General features: G+C 37.7%; 3 protein-coding genes across 5 annotated transcripts; 2 read left to right on the top strand and 1 right to left on the bottom strand.

The window, feature by feature from the left end:
• The first annotated feature begins 950 nt into the window (after positions 1-950).
• LOC114716589 (ethylene-responsive transcription factor RAP2-4) lies at positions 951-2,887 on the top strand. The gene has a single exon (XM_028901617.1). The coding sequence runs from the start codon at positions 1,504-1,506 to the stop codon at positions 2,566-2,568; it is 1,065 nt and encodes a 354-aa protein (XP_028757450.1). The 5' UTR covers positions 951-1,503; the 3' UTR covers positions 2,569-2,887.
• Positions 2,888-7,559: 4,672 nt separating this feature from the next.
• Positions 7,560-14,060, bottom strand: LOC114716583 (endoplasmic reticulum-Golgi intermediate compartment protein 3). 3 transcript variants are annotated; one of them, XM_028901605.1, is made up of 13 exons: positions 13,708-14,058; positions 12,711-12,784; positions 12,320-12,403; positions 12,084-12,164; positions 11,631-11,711; positions 11,400-11,492; positions 10,475-10,654; positions 10,200-10,267; positions 10,055-10,106; positions 8,623-8,676; positions 8,447-8,539; positions 8,224-8,290; positions 7,560-8,096 (listed from the first exon to the last, which is right to left on the bottom strand). In XM_028901605.1, exons 1-13 carry the CDS (start codon positions 13,847-13,849, stop codon positions 8,005-8,007), a joined length of 1,161 nt encoding a protein of 386 aa, XP_028757438.1. In that variant the 5' UTR covers positions 13,850-14,058; the 3' UTR covers positions 7,560-8,004. The 3 variants fall into 3 exon arrangements, with proteins under 3 accessions (XP_028757438.1, XP_028757440.1, XP_028757439.1); XM_028901607.1 differs by lacking the exon at positions 13,708-14,058 and adding an exon at positions 12,884-13,625; XM_028901606.1 differs by lacking the exon at positions 8,447-8,539 and having other exon boundaries at positions 13,708-14,060.
• A 1,321-nt stretch (positions 14,061-15,381) lies between these two features.
• LOC114716611 (uncharacterized) lies at positions 15,382-17,066 on the top strand. The gene is made up of 4 exons (XM_028901642.1): positions 15,382-15,485; positions 15,601-15,882; positions 15,954-16,178; positions 17,030-17,066. The coding sequence occupies exons 1-4, from the start codon at positions 15,382-15,384 to the stop codon at positions 17,064-17,066; spliced, it is 648 nt and encodes a 215-aa protein (XP_028757475.1).
• The last annotated feature ends 2,330 nt before the right edge of the window (positions 17,067-19,396 follow it).

Here is a 19,396-nt window from a genome sequence, read left to right as displayed (position 1 = left end):
CATAACAACTGGCTTTCACTCGTCCCACTTTATCTAGAGACTTCTGTGATGCGTGAAGGCCTATCGCATGAAGCTCCCAAATTAGTCCCCGCTGACTTTGTTTCCCCTTTTAAAATCCAACGGCGCACCCGTATCATGGTTTATCGCGGTACAAAATTAAGTGCTTCCATTATCACAAACTCATATTTCATATTATACTATTGGCACCACTTCAAGCTGCCTTCGCTCCCTGATTATCACAACACAGCATTCCCTACTTTTTTTTTAAATAAAAAATGACCTGATTTGGTATGCGCGAATTAATTTAAATGTATAGATCACACATCACAGGCCGGCTAACCCACTAATTCGGACAAAAACAAATGAAAACGGCCCTCCACTTATCGTTTTGCGCACTGCGATGCCCCCTCGCTCATAGGATTATATTATCTCCCTGTCATCTAATCTATAAATCTGACATTAATCTCATCCCAACATACACAAAACATTTGAAAAATCTTAATCGTGTGAAAACTATTAAAACCAAATTGCTTTGATTCGAGCGATGCGGCGCAGCCGAGCAGCGCCAAAAGTAAACAAACTGTAAAGTTGAAAAAAGAAAAAGGCCCGGTGGGGTAAAGATCTACTCCGACAAGAGTAGTTGGTGTGAACGCGCAAAATGGTCAACAGACCCCAAAACAAATGACGACCAGAAAAGATACCGACATCTGCCGGTTCCGAAAGGGCACGTGTCGGCTGATCTCAAGAGGTCCGGTTCGTGTCATCATCTGATTGGTAGACATCTCAATCAATTTGAAGATGCCTTGCGTCACGACGATTTTGGGCTCAAACTAACCCGCGGGTAGAATTTGCGAGCGCGATAATTTGAGATGAAAGTAAGTGAGCAGAAGCGATAACAAAGGTGGCAGGCCATTATATAAAGGAGTGGGTGTGAGGAGGGCAAGAGCCAAGAGCGGCTGAGAGGTTACCACTCAAATTATTTTTCCTTTTTTCTCCTGAGAGCAGCTCACTATCTGTGCTATTTCCTGATCTTTCTCTAATCTTCATCTCATCTCTCCCCCCTTCTGTAACGCCCCGCTTCTCTGAATCCCTTTCTGTTAATCATCTGTCTTTCAAGTTATGATTTTTGGGTTTGTCTTTTAGTTCACGAAGAAGCAAACTTAGAAGGATTTCTCGAAAGCCAGGTGTTTTCAGAATCGAGATCCAGGTTTTTTTTTTTCACACCTTTTGGGACTTTCAGTTTTTTCTTTCTGAATTTCTGGAATTTTCCTCATCTTTCAATTGGCTACGAGGGTTGTTTTTGATCCCTCAAAGCTTTGGTTTTTTTTCTTTAATTGCTTGGGATTATAGGGGTTGGGTATTTTTGACCTCTCCTGTCCCTCTTTGTAGAAAATATTTTCTCTCTTGCTTGGTTGGTTTTAATTTTTCTGTCTGCAACCAGTGCCTGTTCTTTAGTTTTTTGTGAGACGCAGGTTGATTTTAGCTTTTAGATCTGTGGAAGTCATGGCAGCTACAATGGATTTCTACAGTAGCAGACCACTCCAGTCAGATCCTTTCAGGGGTGAGTTGATGGAAGTGCTTGAACCTTTTATGAAAAGTCCTTCCACAACTCCCTCTCCTTCCGCAGACTCATCCCCTTGTTCAAATTCCTCTCTACCTTCTACATCCTACTCTCCTCCTTCCCCCAACTCTTTCTTTTCTTCCCCATCAGTACCTTCACAGCCCAGTTTTCTGGCAGACGGTTGCTCCACGTCGATGACCCCTATATTTAGCGATGGGTTATCGAACAGCCTCAACACAATGGGTTTCGGGCAACCAAGCTCCGTTCTTGGGCTCAACCACCTAACCCCATCTCAGATTTACCAGATCCAAGCCCAGATCCAGCTCCAGAACCATCAAAACCCGTGTTGGCAGCAAAATAGTGCCAGCACCACCCTTGGCTTCTTGAGTCCCAAACCTATTCCCATGAAGCATACGGGTGTACCTCCCAAACCCACGAAACTCTACAGAGGTGTCAGGCAGCGTCACTGGGGAAAGTGGGTCGCCGAGATCAGGCTCCCTAAGAACCGCACTCGACTTTGGCTCGGTACCTTTGACACGGCCGAGGAAGCCGCCCTAGCCTATGACAAGGCTGCTTACAAGCTCAGAGGTGACTTTGCCAGGCTCAACTTTCCCAACCTTCGACACCAAGGTTCTTGCGTCGGCGGCGAGTTCGGGGAGTACAAGCCACTCCATTCCTCTGTTGACGCCAAGCTTCAAGCAATATGCGAAAGTTTGGCCGATCTTCAGAGTCAGGGGAAGTCCGGGAAGTTGACGAGCTCATCCAAGAGGTCAGGGGGGCGGTCGAAAGCGGGTTCGAAAGATTCAAAGCCGGTGGCCAGCGAAGCCGGTGTGAAGGTGGAAAGCTCCTCGTCGCCGGCGACGACGGAGAGCGAGGGATCCGGCAGTTCTTCTCCCCTGTCTGATTTGACTTTTGCGGACGGGAGCGAGCCTCAGTGGGACGGGGTTCTGGATAATCTGAATCTGCAAAAGTACCCTTCTTACGAGATTGATTGGGCATCTCTGTGAGGGCATACATATGGTTCTAGTGCATGTGTTATATGTAATCTTGAGTTTAATTCTAGTTCAGAGTCGTATCATGCATAGTCATTAGGTGTTAGGGAGGCCGTTGCAGTGGAATTTTAGACATTGCGGGCTACTCTTATGATTTGAATCAGTGTTAGTTGCGGTTCTGTCAATATGATGTAATGTCTACCGCGGGGAGCCGGTTTTTTCTCGCTTGCCCGTGGGGGAGGAGTATATCTCCTGCTAGGTCCTAGGTGTTTATCATTGTAATTTGACTCTTTTATGGTATTTCGTCTATATTTGTGTTTCGTGTTTGTGGATATGAATTGTGTGCGCGAGCTGTGCAGCTTGCATTGAGAAATCAAATCAGGGGATTATCGTTGTGTGTGAGTCAGTAAATTGCAAAAAGCTGCAAATCCGCCTGCGAGAGTGAAGAAAAGTGGGGGACGGCGAGGAACAGTAGCATAGGAGCGAGACATGCTTATTTATGCCTCTGTGATCAAGGCAGAACGAAATTAAAATCCTTGTTGAGAGATTCCTGTCTTATGAATAATCGAAGATATGAAAGAACTTAGCTATTGGTTACTAGAAATATGAACAGATCGAATCGGGGGATAAATTTTCTCAAATATTGGAACATGTAGCTGTAGAAGTGATAGACGGAGACAGAAATGATTTGTTTCGGTTTTACTGCAAGCTATCAAGTAAAAACAGTCTTCTAAAATTATAACGAGATGAACAAATGAGATGAACAGAGAAAAGGGTGGAGGGGAGATCCCATGGCGGGGGAAACAGGTCACTCAATTATTGGGCGGAGAGGGGGAGGATGGATCGGAGAGCACTCATCAAATCTGGACGTTTGAGATTTAATTTTAATTTTTTTAAAAATAATTATTTTAATAAGTATAGAATAAAAAATAAAGATAATCTTCTAACTATCATTTTTTTAAAATATATATATTTTATTTTAAAATATTAAATCTGGACCGTCCAGATCTAATCTAGACGGTCTAGATAACTCATCAGGTGATCCAGATCTAATCTGGATGGTCTAGATAACTCATCAGGCTTGTCACCTGATGAGTACTGTGATGAGCACTGTATACGGACCTAGATGCATGGGCATCGAAATTGGAAAGCAGTGTTAGTAATTATTGTTTGGTAGTGGGAGATTGTGATTTGCTTGTTTGATTGGAATTCACGCTTATCAACAACTGTTGAATGTTGACGTTGCTCTCTCCATCCCAATAATGATGCCCTGAGACTCAGGTGAAAAACCAAACCCATCGCTTCGCATTCAATGTATCTGCCTCCACAGCCCCTCCCTCCGTCACATTCCTTCATTTCATCCTGCAATAATTTTCTTTGTATATATCTTTTTGCAAATTATATTAGTTTCTTAGAATAAAAGTTGCACATGCTGTACATCGAAGTCACGAGGGGTGTCTTCTCTTGAATTATTTGGATAACAAATGCGTGGTGGATGATGAAAACGATCTTATGGAAGAAGCGTCGCCATTCCATTTCAAGATTTGATCCCTTCAAAGATTCCAGAGAGGAACCAAACATGCGTTTCGCTTTCCTGTTAGAAATTTTGGATAAGAAGATGGCGTCTACCAGGGTTAGGTTTTGCAATTTTCTGACCTTAAAACACAACCCACAATCGGCCACCTTCCCCCGAATATTATGCCTCTATCCCTTCACTAATATTTTTCTGTTTTTAATATAAAACCGGATTATTAAGTTAATTTTAGTCTTAAATATAAAACTTATTTGTCATATTATTAATTTTTTAAAATTATCTCTATGAATATCCCTCGACTATAATCAAATAAGTGAGGGAGGAAGGATATTAAGAGATGATTATGATGTTTTAAAAAAAATGTCATATTTCTTATAATTAACTAATTTACATAACTTTCTTAATTTAATTAAATTAGTTAAATAGGTCTTATATTAAAAATCAAATGAGTATTATACATCATTATTTCACAAAATTCAATTTTTAGTTGCCTTCTGGAAAGAATTCTTTTAAAGCAACACTTGGGGCAGCATGCCATGGCAAATTAGTTTCGCCTGCTTGCAAAAGAAGACTAGATCCGGATATGGTTTTGGTAAAATACCATCAAATTAGAAACCATCAGATTCTTGTCGTGGCAGCATTCGTTAAGTATAAAATTGCAAATAGCAAGCTAATAAACTTATAGTCCAGTGACATGAAAATTTCTCTATAAAAAAGAGGTTATGGCATTTACCTCTTCTATAACTTTAGGCCATAAATACTTGCATCTTTAATTTTAAAAATGCAAATAACGAACCGGGGATGGCCCAATACGAGATCTTGCATACGAGGATATGCAGCTTTTTTCGCTTTCTTCATGTTCTTTCTTATCCCGCATGGATTCTTTTTGAGAAATCAGAATCCCTTCCCTGAGGATATCTAAATTAAATCAAAAGTAGGAGAAGCATGAAGAACCATTGACCGTGGAGACAATAGAAGGGCAAGGACCGTTAACTTTATAAATAAGATAGTATAAGTTGCAAATAGTCGTTTTAAAGCATAACTATTATTTGGCCAAAAAAAAAAAAGCATAACCATTATTATTGGATAACCTATTTGTCACTCCTAAAGAAAAAGGTGGAAAAGTCCGCATTCTTTCTTTCAGATAGAATGGGATAAATTCCTCATGACTGACTTATTTATCATTCTTCCAAAGCAATCACCAGTGATGCAAGAGCGTGCCTGCGCAAAAAAAAAAGAAAAAAAAAGAAAGATTCTTTATATATTTATATACTCCAGAGTCCCTTCCGTCAATGCCTTTCCAGATCCTTCCTTACCTCGACCAATTTTACAAGCTACAAACGGAGAAGTGAAAATCCCGTCAACAAGGTGTTGATGACATATATTGAAAACGGAGTAATACGAGGATCAAGCTTGAAATCTACACTACCTCCGCGTTTAATACTATCTCTTACAAATATAAAAATTAGTTGACTAATTTAAGTAAATTAAGAAAATAAATTATATTTGTTATTTGTTATAAATAGATATTGTATTTTCTAAAATATCCTTACTAATTAAGTGTATTGGTTAGAATTACTATTATTAGATAGACTACCTTAGAAAAAAAATAAATAAATGTAAAAAACAAAACGGATTGAGATGCTATATTTAGGATCAAAATAAAAATCAAACAAGGTCTTATATTAATGACTGGAAGTAGTATAAGAATTCCTTTAATTTTAATTTTGATCCTAAATATAAAATCTCAAATCACTTTATTTATCATATTTATCTATTTTTTCTCAAGATAGTTCTTGTAATAATAATAATTCTAATTAATATACTTGATTAGCAAACATATTTAAGCAAAAAAATATTTATTTATTATAAATAACTAATTTAACTAATTTTTTTAATCTATTTAAATTAATTAATTAGTTTTTATACTAACTAACGAGCAGAAGCAGCACGTCATGGTCTCTCACCCCGTTTCATAGGGCACAAGTCTATGGAAGTGGGAGTGCTGGTAGACGTAAAAGTTTAGGGGCGTCTGGTTTAAGAGAAATGGACTTCCATTTAAAAAAAAAAAAAAGAAAGGGAAAAAAAATAACGGAAGTGGATCACTTCCGTGCAAGCTAATTTTTTAGACCATCATGCCCTTCACATGATAAACATATGGGGCAATCAATAGCAGTGATTTCTGTGGTGGCTTGCGGTGTTGATCTTCCAGGAGAGAGATCGGGATTTCTGTGGTGGCGGTGCTTTCTATGTTGGCCGGCAAAGGCGAGGGATCGCCGCTTGGGATTCTGCTCTGTCATCGTCTGCTCCGCCATCTTCTTTCTGGAGTGCTGTGACTTTGGGGGGGGTGGGGTCCTTCGTAGGAAGGGTACAATGGTCATTTGATATTAAAAGTAAACATATTAATGCAAAATTATATGCTTCTAAAATCTTCCACCAAAGGGCAAACAGATTTTTAAGCCCCATTTCCAATTTCACTTTCTTCAAAAGCACTTCCACGATACCAAACGGAGCGATGAGTTTTCCACATACCGGCGAGTTTGGGATGCGTTGAACTTCATCAAGCCAAACTATCCTAGTAAATTAGTTATTTGTAATGAATAAGTACTGCTTCCGGTTCTTAATATAAGACTCTGTTTGATTTTTATTTTGGTTCTAAATATAAGATCCCAATCCACCTTGTCTCTCATATTTATATATTTTTTTTTTCAAAGTAACCCATCTAATAATGATAGTTCTAGTTAATACACTTGATTAGTAAGAATATTTTATGAAAGATAACACCTATTTAAGACAATTAACTAACTCAACTTACTTCCTTAATCTCCTCAAATTAGTCAACTGGCTCTTATAATTAGGACCGGAGGTAGTATTGTTTTTCTTAAAATATTCTTGCTAATCAAATTTATTGGTTATAACTATTATTATTAGAATAACTATCTTGAAAAAAATAGATAAATATGAAAAATAAAGTAAATTTTGATCTTATATTTAGAATTAAAATAAAAATCAAACAAAATCTTATATTAAGAACATGAGTTAGCAGTACCCTGTAGGTTTGGTATGTTTCTCCAAAGAACAATCTTTGAATTCTCGGGGCAAATAACAAATCGCCCCAAATTAATTTTACCTCTTCCAAATTGGCTTCCTAGTGTAGGACACATGTTTTATACGCAGACCTGGACCTTCTGAAATTAGTTGTATAAAAATAACTTAAGGCAACCATAAATCTTATCTTGCCTGTACTCTTGCAACGCTTAAAAAATTTGAGCCCCATGTAATTGAAAATTAACTATGGGCTGCAGCCCAATTCCCGTGACACGATATTAAAAACACATGAAGTCGCTTCGCAAACCCCTAACGTGATTAGAGAATAGCTGCCTTCGGAGAAAAGACAGAGAACTTAAATATTTTCGGTTAAATTAAACCTTTTCATTTTAGAATTTTAAACTCACCAAGATAAACCATTAAATTGGAAATGCCACTCATGAATCATGACAAGGTATGTATCATAACACAACACGCAGCAGCAAAGTCATCTTCAGTTGAGTGATTCTCGTTTTGATTACATTATCCCTGACAAGATTTCATTTCAAGCCCTTCTGGAATTTAATTCTGCCATATATGATTATCCTCTGGCCGTCTATAATCCAGAATAAAGATGTAATATTCACATCATTAAAGCTGTTTCAGAAAGTGAATGTTGAGGCATTTGCTGCCCATGTATGATCCAGCATTTTAACCTCAGACAACAGATCTATTGGCAAAAACCTTTCGTTGAATTTGAAAGAACTCGGGCAAAACCAAAAGAGAATTTCATTCAATAGCCGATCTTCTCCCCAACAGATCAATCTCCTGGAATCCTTTCAGCGGAAACTAATCAAATAACGCCAGTTCAACCTACAATAGACCAATTATCAGCTGAATTTGCCAATTTCCATCTTCTTCTTGATTGCCTTTTGACCATGGTAGACAAACGAATCCAGTATTCCAGAGACCGTGAAAACACCTGTATTCAGCAACAGACAGGTAATATGGGTGCCACAGATTAAAAAACTGAGTAAAATTCCATCTTGAATTCATCTAAGCAGGGCAAGAAAGAAGGTGAGTGCTGTAAGTGGAGGATTAATCTATACCTCCAACTATGGCGCACACGTTAGTGAGGAAGTGTAAGAATGAGATATGTTCTTCAGTAAAAGTAACCTGAAATATAGAACTCGTATATACAATGAGAATCCATATAAAGAGAAGTATAATGAGAACAAGCACATGGAAAACACCCTCATGCAAAAACATAATAGCATATTTTTCTGTCTATTCAGTATTTTAACATTGAAAATTCATAATAAATAGCATCACCTTAATTGGCGAAAGGTCATAGAAGAAGAAAACTCCAGGAAGGGACTGAAGACGCCCTACATCTCCAGTCCTCAAGTGTTCTGTCACAGAAAACTGCAAAACCACTTCTAGTCATAAAATGTCGCGCTCGATAGCATACAAAATAATGTCATAAAGAGATCTGTCAGTTTATGAACCTGGTTTGATTGGATTGCATGCCCGTTCACATCAGTGTATACAGTCGGCACAACCTAACAAAAGAACAAACAGCAAAGCTTTGGTATCCAATTATTATCTCCTGAATCAATTACATCTCTTGCAAAGGGAAGGAAAATGCCAAATTGAATAGCTCAACACACAATATATTGAGAAAAAAAATGGAAAAGCTCCGCAATGAACTGAGGAATGTAGCACAAGAGTCAAGACGTTTAACCCAAAAGCCTACAAAGTTAGGAGTATTCATATGTGGCATACTTTCCAAACCATTCTTCAAAAGGAAATAGTAGATATTACAACATCTAGTAAGAAAATCAAACTGGTCTCCCCATCTTAAAATGCTTCTGGTTACCCTCCTATTTTGGAGGGAACAGGACCATGCTTTTCAGCAGTTCAGCACCATTGAATTGACTAAAAACGCCATTGAGCGCATCAAGCCCTGAATGCAGCCGTCCATATAGGATGTGCCCCAAAAAGGATGATGGAAGAGGGTCTATTGAGAAACTGGAGATGTTAGAGAGAGTGACATAGCTGAAGTGGGTCAGGTGTGACCCCAAACCACTTGCAAGGGCCAAGGGGAAGTAAAAAAGGTTTAGAGTTGGAAAGGCTATTATAGGGTTTAAGAGAGTTGAAGCTTGGCTCAATGGAAGAGACTATCTTGGTTCAGAGAGAAAGAGACGAGAGATGAATGACGGTGCAATAGAACAGGAGCTTCTTAGTGTTTGATTTCTCAATTTTAATGGGGAAAAAAACTATTATGCATTCCTTCAGGACGTGGCACGCTCAATACTATTTGGTCAATGCAATGGTGCTGATTTGTTAAGAAAGATGATCATGTTCCCTCCAAAAAAGGAGATCTCAATGCTCATAAACGTACGGCAGACAAGTGAAACTATCAAAAAGAGGATATTGAATATTGGTCAACCTAGAGATGTGTAAACATAACAGAAGACATTACTAAAGTCAAGCTTCGAGCAAGACACATGCTGCTTTGCAATAAAATGCCAGGTTTAGAAATTATACAATACATCTATACCAAAACATAAAACAAAATAAAGAAAGAAATTATAGAATACATAGAGCATCTAGTTAGGTGTGAAGACATGTATATGCAATGACAAATCATAAGACGAAAATTCATATGAACAATAGTGATTTTTATCAAAAGGTTTTTAGATAATTAACAGTAAGAGATAACCACTGACAGAAGCCATAACCATTCATCCACATTTCCTTTTAAAATATAAAACAAAGTGACAGGAGGATAACTATAAATCAGATGAACTGAAAAGTAACTTAACCAAAAGAAATTACAATTTTTTATTTATTCAACAGTACCACAGTTGTCATACTTCGTTTGATAAGTACTTGATATAGGTAGTGTGTAGTATGCTGGAAATTTGGGTAGCTAACCTTTATAAAATACTGATACATTCCACTCGGTGTTTGTTGGGTCCAATGCACACTGATAATTGAGAAAACATCAGAATTTATTAAACATTCAAGTATGACAGGGTGACTGGACTTTGGGGCAATAGGAACAACCAAAAATACCCACCCATCAAGAGGATTCACAACACCAGGGAAATACTCTCCAAACGTTAATCTGTTAATTTGGTGACTTATCTGTATCACATTCATAAACAAATAAGAGGCCTCGTAGGATGGAGCACAACAGAGAAAAGTCACAAGGAAAAAGAATAAGGAAAACAAAAGCCACCAAGTTAATGGATACTTATTAAGTCATAAAATATAAAAAACAAATGATGGCTATTTGTACTAAGTTAACCCAAAAAAAAAAAAGGGAGTCAAAAGCAATGAATAAGGTTGTACATTAAATGAGTCCTTTTGAAAAGCAAGCAGGTCATGCACGTGGACACCGGATTGCTGAAAGCTCTTCCCTGGGGCAAAATGGAAATTTCCAGCCACTTTATTTACTTCCAAGAATCCATAGACATTACAACCTTCACCTTCTTCATCCTTGATCCTTTGCAAGAATCCTTCTCTTTTGCACTAAACATGATCAAACATATAACAAAGCTAACATCAAATAACTCAACTAACTCAACTATAACAGATGAATATTTTTTTCCAATTTTAGATCACTGGTATTATCCAACCACAGATTTAAGAGTTTTTTTTACGCATATCGAAGGGGTTGGAAAAGGAGGGGGCACAGAGAAGATCAAGATTTCAAAATGATCAAAGAAAGTTCACAACGTATGAATCACAATGAAGACATTGAAAAATCATGGTAGTCAATCAAAACATGCAAAATCGGTGAGTAAATATAAGCAACATTGGCTATTTTCCAACAATAAAATAATTATTATGGACAGAATGAATCTGATGAGATAAAATTTACTCTCCTACAACAGAAACAGCAGTAAACTGAAACCAATTCAATGCATCCCATGTTACATGTAGCAGAGCATAGTAATTGAAACCAGTTTCAGCAACAGCATCATAAGAATGGCCCATATGGTTCAGAAATAAGAAACTTTGGCATCTCATAATTTCATAACCATTTAAGGTATATATATTTAGTCTGAACAACTATCGAGCTCAAAAAGGAGCTAGGTGACTCCTAACACAGAAAATGAGGATTTGGGCCTGTTTGTAAAATATTACAAAACTGAGAAGCTTACTTTAGCCAGAAAAACCTAAAAAGTAACCACACATGTATTGGCCAACAAATCTATTCTAAGGTTTCCGGGACAGTCATTAAATTGAAAGCCAATCAGTCAAATTAACAGACCTGGTCAATTAAATCTGGATTTGATATTGCCCAACCTTTTTTTCGGTAAGCTTCGCGAACTTCCTCACAGGAATTGCAACAATCCTCATCTGTCTGTAAAATACAATCATGGAACACAAGCTTCGTAAGCATAAAAAATGTGACTGCAGGAGCATTTCAGTTAAAGAAATTTATCAAAAAGAAACCTACAATGGAAAAATTTAGCAAACATAGTAAAAGATCCCTACATACCACTTCAGCACCATAACAGGAGCCACAATATGTTTCATTATGCTCCAGCCTGCCTCCATGTCTTTGCAAAGGCTTCTCAATCTGTGCAAATAATAGTAGTAAGCATAATGTGCAAGGAAAGCAGAAAAGGATGGTAGAACTTCTATCATAAGCTTTAAAATGTTCTAGCTGAAACACCAAGAGTTGGCCATAGAAGACAAGAAAAGCATATAAAAAGAGAAGCCCTTATAATTAAATGACTAGTTGCATAAACTCCTACTTTAAAGAGATCAATTCAATCCAGACATTTCTAAGCAAAATCAGGTCTTAATTATATCAGATCAGATTAACTCCAACTGGTAAAAAAAAAAAAAGTGAAAATGAAAATAAGAAATCGGCATATCATACACAAAATGAACTAAAATAAAAAGGTATTTGAAGAGAAAATTGGCTCCAAAAATCCATATGATTTACCTTGGGGGCACCAATCCCTTCCTGCCTTGTTTCTATTACATTCCCATGAGAGTCTAATCTTTTCTTGACAATATCATGTTTCTGAGTGTCGGGAAAAAACGTAAACAGTATTGTCAGAACTTGATTAACAAGCACAACAAGCACAAGGTGAAAAATATCAGATACCTTCTGTTCAATGCCCTCAAGAAAATTAAAGAAAAAAACAATGAAGAGTAAAAATTAATTAGAATACGTACTACATCTAGATGTTGCTCTCCGCTGATGTCCATAGCATCTAGACTGAGTATTGAACAAGGTAGGGCAGGAAAAGTAACATCAAACTGCAGTTTCAACAGCAGGTTGACTGAAATCAATTATATCCTGTTGCAAGCTTATGCATACCAAAGTAGCAAAGGATGGAACCAGCGTATAACCCATGGCATTGCAAGATATAGTACACTATATAATAAAAACCTCAGTTTCCGAAGGTAAAAAGAACACTCAACCGAATAAAAAAAATCTTGAAGGCAGCTCCAAAGGTGCAAGATTGGTTAAGAATGAGAAATATGGCAAAAAACATCATCGTTCAATGAGAAACCCAAAATTCTAAAAGGCTATCAAGTAATTCCATGAAAGAGACAAGATTACGTTGATACGTAGCGTCTCTCCTCTTGAAGTATCTACAACTAGTTTGGTCTCAGTTACCGCATGGAGATACAATCCTGGACCAACGAGAAACACAAAGTATAAGCGCATCATGAGCATAACCAGCCACAAGAGGAATAAACAAGAATGAGAAAATTAAAGAAAATGAACTATACACTATTAAGGATGGTAAAGGATATATCTTCCGCATAATGGCACTTCATTGTTCATTTGAAATTCAGAAATGTCAAGAACTTAAACTCAATTAACAACACTCTTCGACTTGGGTGCATAAAATCAAAATAAGTGATAATACAACTAAAAGTTGGTCGCTCCAAATGTCAGCCAAACCAAGATGGAAAAATTCGTTTGTGATTAGTTAAATATTTTTTATGGCTATATATTTAGCTTAATTAATCTTTAAAAAAAAAAAAACAAATTGATCCTAAACCGTATTTTAAGAAGGTCCCACGATAACTTTGTTAGAGCTGAATTCTAAACTATCCAGCAAAAGGGGTTCAAGGTCATCGGCAAAAATATGACTCACAAACTCAAAAAAGAAACCATCCTCGGAGCCAAAAAAACTGAAGGCCGTATCCATCCTTATTTGTTCTGACATGCATTTGAATGGAGCAAGCTAATAATAGATCGAAAATAAGAATCATGGATCAGCTTGCGTGTCACCCAATGTCCTAGCTGAAAAAATGCATTCTAGCTACAGGTAGACTCAGGATCAATGTAACCCTGAATGCCATTTCTTCTTAATGAAACAAGCAAGATACTAAAAATCTAGAATTCGACCACCAACGCAGAAATCAAACCCAGCAGACTGTGTCTCCCTTTTTCTTTGGAGGGGGGAGGGAGGGGCGCTCTATTCATGTTCAGAAGTCACAAACAAAGTGAAAAAGGCACTGCAACAAAAGCAATAAGCAGAAACGCCTGGATTCAACCAAGAACGAGAGAGAGGTGAAAATATAAAAAAGGGCGGGGGGAGGCGTACGAAGCTCGGATATGAAAAGCAAAAGCATGAGGACGGAGGAGGCAATAGTGATGAGGCCTCCGGAGAGGGTGCGGCTGTAGAAATCCTCGTTGATTTTAGGGTAGGCATCCAGATTTCGGAGCCTGCTCATTATGGAGTCCATGATTCCCCGACCGATCCGCGGACAAGAAATTCCTTCTCAGCGGAGATTTATCTATCTAAGAACCTAAATCTATTTAGAAATTAAAAACCAGAACCTAACAACAGGTTATGATAATTCTATAAACACCCCGTAGGATTGAATTCCTTCGTCTTCACAATTTTAACAGGGTGTTTATCATCGAATCATCGATGTCCCGACCCTGTTCCCCTTTATTATTCTCGCTGAGGGCGTCCGGTGTGTCAGTCAATAAATTCCTATTGATTAAATTAATTAACAACAATTTTACAGGAAAACATAAAAAAAACATCCAAGTATGTTTCTTATTTTGCAGGAGATCAATGAGACGTTTGGATGAACTCAAAAATATTATTAAAAAAATATTTTTATATAAATTGAAATAAAACTTTTACATTGATGACCTTTTACTTTTCTCAAAAGATGAGATTCTCTAAACTTTTATTAACCCAAGTTCAGAGAAATAATTAAAAAATATGGGATTAAGCTGTCGGCAAAGAAAGGAAGATACCCAATTGCCAAAATCCTGTTTGAGATCAAATTTGAAAAATATTTTTGCATCTCTAAAATGTAATGCATTCTGAAAATGGTCAGTATTATCCTAGACCACACGTTACAGAAGAATTGTAAAATTATAATTTGTTTTTTAATCCAAACATATCCTAAAATAAAGGCATAACATGAATTTTGGATTTGGGAAAGTCAATCGGATCCTTTGACCTCCTCCCCTGAGAGGATCCGATTGAGCTTCCAAAATCCAAACCAAGGGAAGACCGTAATAGCAAACGCGGGATCAACTTCAAAACACCCTCCTTCTCTCTTGCTGGTGAGAGTTTCCATCTTTTCAGCAATTTGGGCCCCCGATTTGTTTTTTTGTAACTTAATCATGCCTTCGGGCCTTTCGCTCTTTGATTCCGGACCAAGGCCTTTTTATTTTCATAATATACTATCTCTTGTCTTAATTATAAAATCTCACTTATAATCTATAAATAAGATCTTATAATTAAGACTGGAGATAGTATAAAAATTAATTAACTAATTTAAATAAATTAAATAATTTAATTAATTTAATTATTTGTAATAAATATTTATTATTTTTTTTAAAATACTCTTATTAATAAGATGTATTAGTTATAACTACTATTTAATAAAACTTTTAATATATGTAACTATTACAAGAATTACGTTAAGAAATAAAAAATATGAAAAATAAGTAGATTTGAATTTTATATTGAAAACTAAATTGAGCGTTGAACTAATTTAAGAATTGAAATTAGTAATTTTTTGACAATATCATATCAAATTTTTTCCTGGTAAAACAATCATTTTAACGTGAAGGGAATCATTAAAAATTAAAAGTATGAAGCCTTTGGGTAAAAATGCCAAGCTCCTCTCAATCAAATTGAGCGATCTAAGAAAAAAATAACTCCGTTTATAGTTTATGCCTGAGAACATGCCGGAGGCCACTTTCCCTTTGGAAACCTCCGCCCGCCGCCACTTCTAATGCCCATTGAGGCATGAAAGCTTGGGCTTATCTTGAAGCAGAAAGTGCGTTAATGGGAACTCACGAGGTCTTTTCATCGTTCGAGTTTTTAAAGGCAGCATTCACAATGTCAGGCAAGTTTTAATCTCCCGCGGCCCCTTGACTCCGTTTCGTTTGGAAATAGCTTCCAAAATGTCCAAGGGCCTCCTCTCCTTGTTTCGCAATAGTTCTCTGCATTCTCATGACTTTCCAGGCTCGACAACATTCTGAGACCCAAAATCAAAATTTTCCTGGACTTAGGCTTTACCCCTGCTGATACGGCCGATATTGTATCTAATGACCCGTTTCTTCTCAGGCGGAGCGCCGAAAATCGTCTCGGGCCGTCACTCACGGTGTTTTTGAATATTTTGGGTTCAGTCGAAGAAGTTCGTAGGCTCCTAAAGGCATCTAGTTGGTTTCTGAAACATGATTTAGGGAAGATTATGTTGCCTAATATTGGATACTTGGAAGTACTGGCATATGCTCTTCACAAACTGTAAGGTACTTATTCAACTTCCCAAGGTTTTTTCTGCTTAAACCTGAGAGCATATCGGCATACGTTAGCAGGGTAGATGAAATGGGCTTTGATAGGAAATCTAGTATGTTTCTACCTGCAAAACGCGTAATAAGTTCAATGTCTTCAGAGAGATGGCATCTGAAACTGAACGTGTTCCGGAGCTTGGGGCTTTCTCAAAATGATATTCTAGTTCTGTTTAGGAGGTCGCCCCCGGTATTTGCTATATCCACAAGGAAAATTCAGGAGGTGACGGAGCTGCTACTTAGTTCGGGAAGGTGCGATATGTCATGTATAGTTTTGAACCCAGTGTTGCTTTTATGCAGCGTTGAACGCAGGCTGAAACCTCGACTGCAAATTATAGATATCTTGGAAAAAAAAATTACTTCGGGAGAGACCCCCTTTGACTACAATCTGTAGACTTTCCGAACAAAAATTTTCGGAGAAGCATCTGTCACCTTATTCACTAAAAGAACTAAATGCCAACCAAACGTTTAGATCGACTGATTGGGGTCGTTTTACTTTAACCAAGGTCATGGGTTCGATCCCATTTGAAAACGCAACAGCGTTTGTGGTAGGCAAGCTGTCTTTGGGATTCCACAAAGTGCCATTCCGAATTAGTTTGTGCCGGTTGATGTGTCTGGAAGATGGTCTTGGCTCAAGATAACAGGGGAAGAAATTAAAAAAAAAAGAACTAAACGCGAGTGTTGGGAGCTCATGAATGATCTCATAGCTTCAGTTGGGTTCTAGTGGAGATGAATGACATTTTGAACAAGATTAGATGTTGATCCGCTACCACTGACAGGAAGTTTTGGTGCGTCATGCATTGATATTCTTTTGTAATTTATTCTTTAAAGCACTTTTCACTGGTGAATGACTTTCAGTATACGTTTCATTTTGGATTTTTCTCAAATTACGTTGTTGAGTAAACTGTAACAGTGTAATCAGATATCTGAAATTATTCAGGTTATTGCTTCAATTTGTCATAAAGTATCCCGTCTACCTGACAATAATTTATTGTATCAACAAATTAAAATCGGAACCGTGATGACAATTCTATATGTGGAGAATTAAAATCAAAAGGTATCCATATATTGCTCTTTTCCTGATTAACTGTGCTGGTGAGCAGTTTCAATCCTGGTAATACTTGGCTTCTTATATCCTGAGAGTTTCCCAGCTAATGACACGAGCATGTAATTCCTCTTTCTTGACTTGGGTCTATGGCAGAGAATTAGATTGAGTAGGAAGCATCTAACGTTCATGAAATTGATTTTCGTGATGCATGATGATCGATGTGGTGGGGAGAATGAGTATGCTGGACTCACCGGTTTATTATTGCAGTCTTATAATTACCAAATACAGGTCTGCATTGCTCTCGGTCTCTTGGAAAAAGAAAGTGATGGGGGTTAGCAAAGTTGATGAAATTCTTTTGGTCGGCATTTGTCAAATCCTTTACTAGATTTCATTGAATTAGCGAGCGTTTGGAGTATTGTTAACATAAAAAAGGAATATGGGAATAGAACAGGGATCAAACAGCAAATATCATCCTTGGGGAGTATCAGCTTTCCGAGGCAGGCATTGGTAAAGATGCTTTCGCACAAGAGGAGGATTGAATCAGGAAGGTGCGGGTACTTTGTACGCAGACCACATTCTAATTGAACAGTCTCTTGGCAAAGCAATGGAAAGCTCATCAGTTGGCCATGGAGGAAGGGAGACAATGTGCATGTCGTATTCTGTGCGTCCATTGACGTCCCCACAGCAATGAAAACAGCAAAGCTCATGTCATGTTTGTGCAATGATGAGGCCTACATATAAACCGTAGCCCCTTGTTTTGCCGTCAATGCCAAATGGAAAGATTCTAGCCTAGACTTCCTTTATGAAGCCTGGTCGTCTTGGCCGAAATCGGTCCACTTTTATTTGGATGGGTCAGTCTTAAAAATTTAGAAGCACCGTGGACAGAAAATGACGCGGCGAACATAATTTCTAATTACAACTTCTCAATAAATTGCTTCTCAGGTAGCAAGATGTCATTTTGACCAGATAATTAGGTATCACGGATGCATGATCATCACGAGACGATCGGGACATCTGAGTAATAGTACCTGTCACATGATCGAAGTTGTGACCTGTCCCGTCGAATTATACATGAATGAAAATAGGATCATTTTTCACGTGTTTATGGACTCCTTGAAAGCCCACAGTAACATGGTAGTAGATGGGGTAGGTGGCATGATTTTAGGCAGGGTGGTCAATGAAAATTGCTTAGGACTGTTGGGCGGGGGCACGTTTTAGCAAAGATCAATGGGGAGCGTCAGGTGGGCATGAAAGTTGACCTCACGTCTTGCAGGCCATTGTCCAGAATCAATTTGGGTAGGGCCAATCCTTTCTTTGCAAGTTATTCTCACTGGCGACATCCGCCCAATTTCACTATATGTCACGACGTGATGACGCCATTTTAATGTTTCTATTTGTATTCAAATTAGATTTGAACGATCACACCAAATGATAATATTGTATTAAGAAAGGCTAATTATTTGCTTTTAGTTATTATCAAATCATGGATAGAGATCATGGTGAAATCGAAACCTAGTTTCATTGGATAGTGTGCTTTTCTTCCCCAATGAGGAAACCGTGGTACTATGCATACAGTGATTGCCTTCAATTCCAGAGCAACATAGGATGTCGACGAAGTAGCATTTGGATATCGGTTTCAAACGTCTCCAATTAATGTGAAATTCGGTGATGATGTTGAGGTTATTAAAGTATAGAAGATACCTTTAATTTTTTTATCATCGTAGTACCTGGCACTCATTTTTTTGGCACGGGATTTTTTTGTTTTGCGAAAAAAGGGGTAGCTGTGTGAAAACTGATGTTAACAGTACCAAGGAATGATAAAGAGCAATAATGTAATATTCCCTGTCAAATTCCAAATGCTTCTTCTGTTCAAAATGATTCAATGGTTATGGTGCGCACTACATAGCTACTACTGTGCTTCTCATTTGGAAGCTGCGGGCTTTAAGCAGGTCAGGAGCCAGCCTAGATAACCATTTTCTTTGGCTTTATTACGTGTAGAATCACCAAAGCGAGCCAGCTTGTACACACACACACACATCACCAAGGGGCAGCCGAAAGGCTATCTATCTTTACCTCAATGATCTGTTTTAATTTTTAAATCTAACCTACAATGAATGAAGGCCTAGATCCCAGCAGCAATAACCTTTTGTGTATCGCGAAATCCAAAAAATCCTACTCTGAAAGCTAAAGAGATGCTATAAAATAGAATAAAATTGCTCTGCTCCCTCCAGCAGCAGCAGCTGCTTATAAGGGGACTCCAGTTCAAAGTACAATTATTGAATGCTAATTACTGCAGTATCAAGGTCAATATTAAACCCGTGTTTTAAATTACATAGACAACTGAATCCCCGTGCTTCACCACTATTATTGGGGGACCATTGTCCTTCTGCACACTCGCCTATGGACGCCCATTATTTGAATG

The sequence above is a fragment of the Neltuma alba genome, unplaced genomic scaffold (genome assembly GCF_004799145.2).
Source record: "Neltuma alba isolate B1F8T4 unplaced genomic scaffold, ASM479914v2 tig00011681_pilon, whole genome shotgun sequence".
NCBI lineage: Eukaryota > Viridiplantae > Streptophyta > Magnoliopsida > Fabales > Fabaceae > Neltuma > Neltuma alba.
Note: the sequence above shows the minus strand (reverse complement) of the source record. Positions and strands in the feature narration are given on the sequence as shown.